This window comes from Ichthyophthirius multifiliis (assembly GCF_000220395.1).
Source record: "Ichthyophthirius multifiliis unplaced genomic scaffold scaff_1120509251120, whole genome shotgun sequence".
In the NCBI taxonomy this organism is placed as follows: Eukaryota; Ciliophora; class Oligohymenophorea; order Hymenostomatida; genus Ichthyophthirius; species Ichthyophthirius multifiliis.
In genome coordinates this window covers 1-12581 of record NW_004086185.1, presented here as the reverse complement: position 1 = coordinate 12581, position 12581 = coordinate 1, and the positions used below count along the sequence as shown (strand labels likewise).

General features: G+C 16.9%; 2 protein-coding genes across 2 annotated transcripts, besides 19 other annotated features; both read left to right on the top strand. All coding sequences in view use genetic code 6, as the record gives it.

The window, feature by feature from the left end:
- Positions 1-799: 799 nt before the first annotated feature.
- Positions 800-844: a microsatellite.
- A 375-nt stretch (positions 845-1219) lies between these two features.
- On the top strand, positions 1220-5371 carry IMG5_144190 (WD repeat protein; the record flags this gene model as incomplete). Its single annotated transcript, XM_004031204.1, has 8 exons — positions 1220-1531; positions 1691-1845; positions 1901-2142; positions 2240-2437; positions 2487-4522; positions 4608-4948; positions 5008-5082; positions 5167-5371. The coding sequence occupies 8 exons, from the start codon at positions 1220-1222 to the stop codon at positions 5369-5371; spliced, it is 3564 nt and encodes a 1187-aa protein (XP_004031252.1).
- Positions 1547-1657: a microsatellite.
- Positions 2444-2481: a microsatellite.
- Positions 4546-4604: a microsatellite.
- Positions 5372-5584: 213 nt separating the features above from the next.
- Positions 5585-5649: a microsatellite.
- Positions 5588-5649: a microsatellite.
- Positions 5611-5657: a microsatellite.
- Positions 5623-5667: a microsatellite.
- Positions 5623-5675: a microsatellite.
- Positions 5635-5665: a microsatellite.
- Positions 5676-6021: 346 nt separating the features above from the next.
- Positions 6022-6053: a microsatellite.
- Positions 6054-6230: 177 nt separating this feature from the next.
- Positions 6231-6286: a microsatellite.
- A 1218-nt stretch (positions 6287-7504) lies between these two features.
- Positions 7505-7555: a microsatellite.
- A 2479-nt stretch (positions 7556-10034) lies between these two features.
- On the top strand, positions 10035-10298 carry IMG5_144180 (hypothetical protein; the record flags this gene model as incomplete). Its single annotated transcript, XM_004031203.1, has 1 exon — positions 10035-10298. One exon carries the CDS (start codon positions 10035-10037, stop codon positions 10296-10298), a length of 264 nt encoding a protein of 87 aa, XP_004031251.1.
- Positions 10299-10593: 295 nt separating this feature from the next.
- Positions 10594-10715: a microsatellite.
- A 211-nt stretch (positions 10716-10926) lies between these two features.
- Positions 10927-10965: a microsatellite.
- Positions 10961-11073: a microsatellite.
- Positions 10976-11073: a microsatellite.
- Positions 11074-11749: 676 nt separating this feature from the next.
- Positions 11750-11789: a microsatellite.
- Positions 11790-11863: 74 nt separating this feature from the next.
- Positions 11864-11943: a microsatellite.
- Positions 11944-12581: the final 638 nt, after the last annotated feature.

Genomic DNA, 12581 nt, shown 5'->3' with positions numbered 1-12581 from the left:
TGAAATAGACCTTTTTATGTTAAATAATAACATTATTTTATTCGAAGAATAAGATTTAGAATTTGTTTAGGCTTATTTTGAATTAGAAAAGAATAAATTGTCAAATATTGGGTTTAATATACTAAGCTTTAATATAGATTGTATAGTAAAATTAAAAGTTAGTAACTTTTAAGGGATTATGAGTGAAATATTTAATGAGGAAAATTTAAAATTATATATGATTATTTTCGGGAAGTTAATAAAATTTAAATACGCATTGAAAAACTTAAGATAATAATGGTAAATAGTAAATAAGAATATAATTTAAAACAAATAAAAAATATAAAGAATAACCTAAAATTTAAGAATGAAAATATAGAATTTTTTAAACTAATATTTAAATTTTGCGTTTTATGATATTATCGAAAATTCTTTTAAATTTTTTTTGGAAGGAATTGAAAATAATAAAAATGAATTTGAAAAAATAATTCATTTACATAATTATTTTTTATAATTTGTTAATTAAAAAATCTTTTTTTTTTAATGTGAAAATATTCTAAATGAAATTATAAAATTTAGTACTATAATAAGTACATATTGTATTGATTTTTAAGAAAATTTAGATTTTAAAATTTAAGAAATCGAATATGTTTTTGATGCTTTATCATATACAATTATGGATTAAATTAAACTTATTAGAGAAAATGAACTTGTTAATTTAGAAAAGTTTATTTTTTGAATTTTTATCAATTTGTTTTTTTATTTTATATCATTGTGTAATTTAATTAGTTTATTATTAAAATATTTTTAAATGAAATTATATATATATTTATTTTAAGTATTATTATTTATATAGTATTTATTTTAAACTTAAATATTATTTTGAAATTAATAATTTTAATATTCATATAAGTATAAATATTTATATATAATTATAATAGCAAGATCAGTTATATAATTAGCTTTAATACATATAAATTTATTTAATATTATAAATAGATTCAATTATAAATATTTTATTATAAATTAAAAATTAAATAAAAATAAAACATATAAAAAATCTATTTATTTAAATAAAAAATCCATTAAAATAATATAAAAAAATAAAATTGAAATAAAAAAGTAAATTCAAAATTTAAAAAAATAAAAAATTTTATACTTTAATTAAAAAAATAAAATAATTTTTTTTTATTTTTAAAACATAAAAACAAAAAAAAGCAAAAAAAATAATAATAAAAAAATGTTTGCATTTCTTTCCAAGAAAATTGGTATTCCAAATAATATAAAAGTTGAATTCGTATCATGGAATAGTGAATAAGGATGGATAGGAGTAGGAGGTGAACGCGGGTTATTAAAAATCTTAAAATTAGAAGACTAGAAAATTCGCGACGGTTCAGCACCAACCCAAACAGGAGCATTATTATTAAATCAAACATTAGAAAATCATTCAGGAACAGTATCGAAAATAGACTGGAATGTGCGTTATTAGAAATTAACATCTATTGATACAAATGGTTTAATTATAGTATGGATGATTCATAATGAATAATGGGTATAAAAACAATAGATATATATAAATATATAAAAATATATATATATATATATATATATATATATATATATATAAAATTATATTATATACTAATTTATATTAATATACTATATATATATATTATATTATTTTTTATAATCATTACAATATAAATGAAAGTTTGAAGAAATGATTAATAATCGTAATAAAAGCTTTGTTAGTGATATTAAATGGTCTCCAGATGGTAGTAAAGTTTGTATCGCCTATGATGATGGTTCAGTTATTGTTGGAGGTGTAGAAGGTTCTAGACTTTGGGGAAAAGATTATCCACATAGGTAATTATATTATTTTTTTATAAATATTTTTTATTATTTCTATAAAAATAATAAGAATCGCTTTTATGGAATGGTCACCAGATTGTAAAATGATTATTTTTGGTACAATTGATGGTGAAGTAAGAGTCTTTGATAATAGTGGTATGTCTTTACATTAAATTAAAATGGCTTGTTTATAAAGACTAGTTGAACCTACAAAATTATTTAGTCCTAATTTACCTTTAGCTGCAATAGAATGGTATAATTAAGCAAAAATGTATACAGATGATACACCGCCTGGATTATGCATTGCATATTGTATATTTAGGATATATATTATAATTATATAAAAATCTATATTTAAATATTTATATATATATATAAAATTATAATATTTTGTTTAATTATTAATAAGAATGTGGAAGAATATAATTAATGAGAAATGAAAAAGATGATGATTCAATATTAATCGATACTGTAATGCAAATTCATTCAGTAAAATGGAATCCTAATGGAACAGTATTTGCAGTTAGTGGCTAATAAAATGATAATGGCGAAGCGAAAGGAATTGTATAATTTTATTGTAATTAAGGAAATCATTTAAAAACCTTACGTGTATAAAATAAAAATAAAAATTAAAAATATAATAAAAATAAAGATAGCAGTAGCAGATAATGTAGGTAGTATATCGTGGGAAGGAAATGGATTACGTTTAGTAATGGCAGTAGGAAGTTCTATATATTTCGCAAATATAAAAGTTGATCATAAATGGGCATATTTATCAAACAATACATTAGTTTTTGCATATTAAAAATCTGATAGAGTTGAATATTCTATTATTTTTTGGGATATTACAAGCAATAAAAAGACCATAAAATATGTAAAAAATCTATAAAATATAAAATCAGCAGGAGACATGTGTTGCATAATAACATACATAGTAAGTTTAGATTTATGGTAAATAGATTTATGTAATAGTATAGGATCTCCAATTGATTAGAAATAAATAAATATAGAACCAGTATCATGTACAATGACTAAAACACATATAATAGTATCTTCTCATGACCATCTATATACATGGCAGTATAAAAATTAAGTAGAACGTTTAACTACATTTGAATAATAATCCGGATTAAGAAGAATAGGTAGAGAATAAGCTTGGTTTATTGAAAATTCGCCAGATTAAAATACTATATATGATAAGGATTAATACGATGTCGAGCCTATTACAGATGATATAATTGTCTGTACTACTGCAAATGAGCATTTTTTATTTGTTGCAAGATCGTCAGGAGCTGTTTGTTAATTTGCTTTTCCACATTTTTCATTGGAGAATAAACTTTGTTTTTAATAAAGACCACTTTTGATGTCTGCTAATGTGAATTCTACCCATATTGCATCAATTGATTTGTTAGGGAATTTAAGTATTTTAAAAATCAATAATTAAGGGGGAGAAATACTTCCATTTGAAAAAAAAGACTGCTGGTTTGTATAATATTCAATGGATATTCCTAACAGTTTCGTTTTTATGGAAAAATCGAGAATGTATGTAGTGAATGATTTAACTCCAGAAGAACCTATATAGACAGATGGATATATAATTTCATATAAGGATTTTGTTATAAAAGCGGCTTATTTAGATGATTTAGTGAAATCTCCGGATGGCGTTTTGAATTCGGAAGAACTTATATTGGAAATAGAGTCTAATTTATTGAAAGAGATTAAAGATTAATTACATAAGAAATCTATGTAGGAAATGTTTTAGATAATAAAAAATCATAATCATGAATGTCTGTGGAGATTGTATGCTAAGAAAGCTTTGGAAGTATACGATTATGATTCTGCGGAAAATGCTTTTGTGGCCTGCTAGGATTACGCAAGTCTAAGTTTTGTGAAAAGAATTAGAGATTTAGATGATAGAGATAAGTAAAAAGCTGAAGTTTCAGCCTATTATGGGAAAATAGATGAGGCTGATGAGATTTATAAGAAAATAGAAAGAAAGGATCTGTCTGTTTAAATGTCTATGAGGGTAGGAGATTGGAATAAAGTCATTGATTAAATAAAAGAAGGGACAGGAGGGTAAGATTAGGAACTTTAAAAAGCCTATTTGGAATTAGGACATGATTATTCAGAATAGTTTATTTGGGATAAGGCTGCAGAATGTTATGAATTAGCCAAATATAATGAAGGATTAATTGTTTGTTATACTCGAATGGAAGACTTTGAGGCTTTGGAGAAAATTATTTTATAGATCCCTGAAAGAAGTGAGCTTTTAAAAAATTTGGGTGATGTATTTTAGTAAATGGGATTGTGTGAGTAGGCTGTGAAATGTTATTAGAAGTTCGGAGACCTTAAAATGGCAGTTGATTGCTGTGTTTTGTTAAATAATTGGAATATAGCAGTTGATTTGGCAGAACAGCATAATTTTGTTCAAATTGAGCCACTTTTGATTACTTATGCGAATTAATTACTTGAGAAAAATAAAAAACTTGAAGCAGCAGAATTATATAGAAAAGCTAAAAGAAATACTGAAGCAGCTAAAATATTGTCATAAATTGCAAATGATTTAATTGAAAGAGATGCTAATCCTTTAAATATTAAAAAAATGTATGTTATGGCGGCTTTAGAAGTTGATTTGTATAAAAAAAGAATGCTTGATGCTTCTATGACTGGTTAAGGCGATTCTACTGCTAAGGTAATTATATTTTATTATATTAAATATATATATATAAATATATATATATATATATATATATATATATATATATATATTTATACAGACACTTAATTCTTTAATTACTAGTACTATTAATACTTCTAGTGCTGATAAAATTTTAAATAATCCTTGGAGAGGTGCTGAAGCTTGGCATTTTTTTATTTTGGCTCAGAAATAATTATATAATGGATAGTTTAAATATGCTTTAAAAAGTTCTATTAGATTAGCAGAATATGAATTGGATATGGATTAAAGGAAAATATATTCTCTTATTGCTATTGCAGCTTATTATAATAAATCTTTTAGAGAATGTTCGAGAGCTTTTGTGAAATTATAAAATTTACCTGAATTAAATTAGGATGAAAAGGAGCTTTATGAAAATATTGCTGTTGCTATATTTACTCGGTATTTTAATTTTCACAATGATATATATTTTATAAAATTTATATATAATAATAATATAGTAATTAACCTTAAGATGGATAATGTGAATATTACCCTTGTTCAGGAAAAAATTGTTAAGAATAAGTTAGTGAATAGTAATCTTTATTTAATTTTTAACAAAAACTACAAAAACATATATATATATATATTTTTTTTTTAACAAAATATATTAATTTTAGTGATATTCATTGTAAAGCTTGTGGAAGTAATTATTCACCATGTGTGGCTTCTGGTAGACCTATTTTTGTAAAAGAGTTTTATTCTTGTAAAGGATGTAGACATAAAATGATTGAAAGTGAAGTTTAAAGACTTAAACTTTAACATTGTGCTTTATGTCATTTACATATTGATCCTAAAAGATTTGGAGTAAGAGAGGCTAATTGAATAATAAAAATTAAATATAGAAACATAATATATAATTATGATTTATACTTTTTTTTTTTTCATTTAAAAAAAAAAAAAAATATTATTAATTTTAAGTAAAAATTCATATTTATTTTTAATAGAAATTGTTAGTTAAATTTTTAGATTTTGAAATTTTTATAAAGTAATTAATTATTAATTTAAACAAAATAAATATTTTTTATTAGAAAAAAATAAAAAAAAAATTATAAATATAATTGAAAAAAAATTATAAATATATATTAATAAAAAAATATATATAAAAAAAAATATATATATATTAAAATGAAAAAATACCCTTAAAAAAATGGAAATAATGAAGGAAAAGTTATATATAGAGATATAGAAGAATAAAATAATGAAAAAATAGATGAATTATCATCATAAGTAGAATAAGTTAAAGCTTTATCTTAAGAAATAAATAAATTTTTATCAAAAGAAAAAGATTTATTAAATGATATGGATGGAAATATGAGCGGAGGTTAAAAATTAATGTATTCAGCAATTAATAAAATAGAAGGAGTTTTATCATCAAGTTCAGGTAAAACTTCATGCTATTTAGTTTTAATAATCGTATTTTTTTTCATAATACTTTATTTTTTGTTTTGATTTTGATTAATTTTTTATACAAATTTTTTTTTTTTTTTTTTTTTTTTTTTTTTTTGAAAAAATAAATTGTTTATTTAATAAAAAAAGAAGGGATAAAAAATAATAAAAATATGATAAATATTATTGATTTTAAAAAGGATATATATTATACTTTGTATTTAATAAAATTAATATTTAGTGTATTTTTAGATTTTTTATTTTATATTTATAATATATAATAAATTAAATAATTTTATATTTTATTATTATTATTTAATATATAATTAAATATTATATATATAATTATATATGATAAGAATATATTATTTTATTATTTATTTATTTTTATAATTAAAAAAGATCTTAAAATAAATAAAAATATTAAAAATAATATATATTTAACATTTAATAAAACAATCTAATTATTTTAATTAAACAAAAAAATATTTTATTTATATATTTATAAATAGACATTTTATTACTAAATATAAATTATTTTTAATAATAAGAATTCAAATATAGATCATCTTAAATATTTTCTTTAATAATAAATAAATTAATAGTATTAGAATATATTGAATATTTTTTATATTGTAATCATTATAATTAATATTGTAAAAATCATAATTGTATTTATATCAATATTTTTTCATTAAAAATATATAATATTAACATTTATAATTTATTTAAACTTATAATATAAGTAAATATATATGTATTTTTTTATAAAAATTGAATGTATTTTAAATTTATTAAAAGTTTATAAAATTAACTAATAATTAAAGAAATTGATAATCATTTTCTTTTTATTTTAAATAAAAAATATAAAATATATATTTATTTTTAGGCATTTATTTTTTAATTAAATATTTTATCTTTTTTTAATAATAAAAATAAAATTATCCTAAAAATACAAAAATGTATATAAATAAATATAATTTCTAAGAATTGCTTCCTTATTTATAGAAAATTATAAGTGAATCGCATTTTATTTCTATTGATTTTGAATTATCTGGTATTTCTCGTTCAGAGCTTTTAAGGAATAATGGATTTGATACTGTTTATTTTATATAATATTTATTATTTTTAATAACAAAAAAATAAGCTATAGTAAAGATATTGGAAAAATAAATAAAATGTTACAAATTTTTTTCCATTATAATTTGGTTTATGTGCTTTTAAAATTAATTAAGAAAATCAGTAAAAAAATTATTTTGAGATAGAAAATTACAAAAATTATAAATTAAAAGTTAAATGCAAGCATATCCTTTTAATATTTATTTAAGATAATATACTTTTAATGGATAATTTGATCGTACTTATTTATATAATGTAAAATAATATTAAAATTTGGTTTAAAAATTATTAATTAAAAAACAGGCTTCTACTTTTAATTTTTTAGCAAAGTATAATATGGATTTTAATGAAGTATTTAAAAATGGTATTTTATAATTAATTAATTATGTTTATTTTTATAAAAAAGGTGTTTATTTTTATTCCCTTTAATAAGAATAATAACTTCAATCGAAAATAGATTTAAAAGAAATAAAAAATGAGATTTTAAAAGGATAATAAAAATAAGATCATTATATAAAATAATTTATAGCTGAAAATTCTATTGAAGTAAAATTAAATATATAAGTAAAACAAAAAAAATTAAAAGATTTCAGAATTTTTAATAAACATAAGAAAAAAGAAAAAAACCATAAATTTAAATTAATAAAGATATTAGTAATTTTTTAATGATTTCGAACAATATGTAAAAATAAATAAATATTAAAAAATAAATAAATCAAAAGATTAATTCAATATAAAAAGACAAGAAAATTATTGAAATTTTATATGATAATGAAATGCCTTTTCTTCGAAAAAAAATAATTCTTAAAAAAATCAAATAACCGGAAGATGAAGAAGAACAACAAAAACAATAAACTTATATAAAATAATATTAAGACTATGAAAATATAGAAATAAACTTTCGATTAATAATTGATTAGATTGTAAAAGAAAAAAAACCAATAATAGTACATAATGGATTAATTGATATTCTTCATTTATATGATAAATTTTTATTTGATTTACCAGATAGTTATTAGTAATTTAAACACAAAATAAAGAATTATTTCCCTTTAATATATGATACAAAGCATATAATTAGTAAAAGTTAAAAAATAAGCGAATAATTAAAAAATTAATCCGAATTAAGATAATCGTTTGAGATTCTATATAAAATGAGTAAAAATAATATCCATATCTAGGTTTTTGGAGAAAAATATTAACTAGATTTAGAATAATAAAATAATAAATAACATGAAGCTGGATATGATGCATTGCTAACGGGATATGTTTACTTTAAATCTTTATCTATTTTAAATATTTTGAATAAATATAATACTGATTATTTCGATTATGAATTATAATAATTTTAAAATATAATACATAATAATTTATAAAAAAGTTTTGATCTAAATTCTATTGACGATCTAGATGAAAAATATGTTTTTTATATAAAATAATTAAATTCTAATGTACCTTAAGTTAATCTTCTTACTGAATTCTTAAAACAATAAATTGGAGACAATAAAGTATATTATATTGGGAATGAAATAGAATAAGAATATTTTGTTAATGTTTATGATAAAATATTATTTACTATTTTTAATAATAAACTGGAAATAAACTTAAATGGAGTAGATGTATTTTATAAAGATGGAATTTATTTTTAAATAAAGACTTATAAAAGTATATTGATGACAATAAAAAAATTATTAAAAATGATAAAATTTTAAATATAAAAACGTAAAATAATATTTTTGAATGAAAATTAAAACAAATATTAAAATATTTAAAATTAACATGTATATATATATATTTAAATATATATATGAACATATATATAATAATATAAATAAAAAATATTTTAATTTCAATATTCATTTTGTTTAAATGTTAATTCTATTTTATTTTTTCTTATATATATTTACAAAATATTTTATTTTAGGTTTTTTATAACCCCAAAATAAATAATTTTTTTTTTTAATTATTGTTTTTTATATATATTTTTTAAATAAATTAAATTATATAAATTTTATGCATTTTTTTAATTTAAATTCTATACAAATATTATTATACATATAATTTAAATTCAATAAATAATCATTATATTTTTTTATACATTTATTGAAACATTTTTAATGTATTTTTTATTTCTTTCTAAAAAAAATTATAATAATTTTCTAATTTAGTTATTTAAATTTTGACATATATTTAATTTTCTTATATTTTAATTAACTTATTTTTTTTTTAATCTTGCTGGTTTATATGAATATTTTATAATTTAAAAATTGTATTATATTAATTGGTATAAATCATTAATTAATATTAAATTTTATGATAATATATTAATGATTTTATTTTTATTCATTTTATAAAATATTTGATTTTTCAAAATTTTCATTTGGCAAAATAATAAAGACAAATAAAAAATTTTACAATAATTTTTTGTAATTTATATTTTTTATTTTTAATTTATTTTATATTTCATATAAAATAATAAAATAAATATTATCTATACTATTATATTTGAATAGAAATTTTTTATAAACCTAAAAATGTATTTAATATATTTTTTTTATTAAAAACGATATAATTTATAATGAGGTTTATAAAAATAGATAGCAAATTTATTATTTTTTAATGTATTTTTATAGAAAAAATCTATTTATATTATAATTTTTTTTATGTCTTCGTTTTATAATAAATTTATAGGAAAAATATTATAACCTATAAATTAAAGTAAAGCTAAAAATTAAAATAATATATAAATACATATAATAATAATTAAATCAAAAAGAAAAATAAAAAACAAATAATATTGATACAAAAACAAAAAATTAACTAAGAAACAAAAGAAAGTAAAAACGCATGAAAAAAGTCTAAAAAAAAGCTAAAACGAACATTAAAATTAAGAAAGGTAAATATAATTTTAAAAAAACAAAAACAAAAATCAATCATATAAAATAAAAAATACTTAAAAATAAAAAACTCAAAAGGGAAAATGCATTTTCATAAAAAAAAAAAATATAAATGCAAAAATATAATATATTATTATTATTATTTTTTAAAAATGTAAAAAATAATTTTAAAATTTAATCAAAATAATAAAAAAAAGGACCTTGGAGTCAAATAGAAGACACAATATTGTCTAATTGGGTAAAATAAAATGGTACAAGAAAATGGTAAATGTGTTCTGAATTAATAGAAGGTAGAAATGGTAAATAATGTAGAGAAAGATGGTTTAATAGCCTTGATCCATATTTGAAAAAAGGAAATTGGACAACAGATGAAGATAATATAATATTTGAAGGATACTTAAATAATGGATCATCATGGAGTTATATATCAAAGCAATTAATAGGTTTATATATTTTTATATTAAATATAAAATATATATAATCAAAAAGGAAGAACAGAAAACGCAGTAAAAAATAGATTTTATAGTACAGTGAGAAAACTTATAAGTGACTCATTAAATTAAAATAGTGAATAAATCTATGAAAATAATGATGAATAAAGTAATAAAAAGAATGAAAATAAAGATGAAGAAGAAAAATCAAAATAACAATAATATAATAATAATAATAATAATAATAATAATAATAATAATAATAATAATAATAATAATAATTATAATAATAATAATAGTAATAGTAATTATAATCATAACAATAATAATAATTTTTAAACGAATAATTTATTAAATATAAAAATACATAAAATTGTTATTATTAAAATTAAGAAAAAGAAATAAAACCTTATTAGAAAAGATAGTATAAAAAAATAAGCAAAACTAATTACTGTTAATAAAATAAATTGTATTAGCTATTGTAAAATAACAATATTAAAATAAAATAATAGAAATGCTTAAAAGATTATTCTATTTTTTATAGAAAATATAAATAAAATAAAATAAAACCAAAATAAAATAATATTGAAAAAAATAATATTTATAATAGTAATAATAATAATAATAATAATTGTAATAATAGTAATAATAGTAATAATAATATTAATAATAATAGTAATAATATTAATAAAAATCAAGAAGATAATAATTTTAATGACATTTAAATCAAAGAAGAAGATGAAATTTTTTCTTAAACATAAGATAAATATGCTAATAATTAATAAAGTATAGAAAAGTTGGAAGGATAATTTTTTAAGTTTTTCTAAGAGAATTTTAATAAAATTATAATTAAATATATTTAAGATAATGTAATTTAATTAAAAAAATAAATTAATTAATATTATTTAATGATTTATTCTTATTAAAATTTATATAATAAAATAAAGTAATAAGATCTTTTAAAAAAGAAATTTAAAAAACTACTCTTTCAGTAAAAAAGGAAGAAAACTTAAATCCTAATGAAAGAATAAACATAATAATATAACCTTAATAAAATATATAATTTAATTAAAATTATGATTTTTTAATTAATAATAATACTATTGCTTAATAAAATATATTACCTTAACTAAATCTTGTTTAAAATTTAAATTTAAATAAGATTATAAACTAATAGCTAGGCAATAGTGATAAAAAATTAGATTAAAAAATGGCATTTTTATTAAATTAATTAAACACTTTGGAAGGAATGTTATCTTTAACGAAATAGGAATTAAGTAAACTAGAAGATTCTTTATAAATTTATAATTTATGTACATGAAAAAGTTTTTTAACATATTAAAATTTATTTAATTTTATTATTTTTGTAAAAAAAATATTATAAAAAAAATTATATAAAAAATATATAGATATATATAATAGTTTTAATATATGTTAAATATATATTAGTAAATATTTTTTATTTTGAAAAAATTTAAATTATATATATAATAAATATAATATAAAAAATATAAATTAATATATAAATAAATATATAAATATATAAATATATAAATTTATATATTTATATTATTTAATATTTAATTTCATCATATATTTATAAATAATTTAATTCTTAATGTATAAAATTTTTCTAAAATTACTTATTATTTTTAGTAACTCACAATTAATTATTTTTTTTAATAGTATAATTTTCTTAAATTTTCAAATAAAAATTTTTTTTATTATTATTATTTTTTAATTACAAAAAATAATGATGAAATAATATTTTTAAAGTTTTACTTTAATTTTCTCTATCTTTATTTTTTATTTATATATTTTACATAATCTTTTAATAAATTTTAATATTTAATTATACTAAAACATGATATTTTTTTTATATTATTAATTCTTTTACATATTCTTCTTTTTAATAAGAAATATTTTACATATATTTTATCATTTATTTCTTAATATTTATATCTTTATTATAAAAATTAATTTTTTTTTTTTAATAAATAAATATATAATATATATATCTTTTATTAATATTATTTTTAATTATAAAAGTATATAATTAAGCATTATAATTAATAGAATTTATGCTTCAAATATGCTTAATACTAATTATAGAAATACAAATATAAAAATTTGTTAAGATTTTACAACAAATTTATTTATTTAAAAAAAAATAGTTTACAATCATTTGATTAAAGAAAT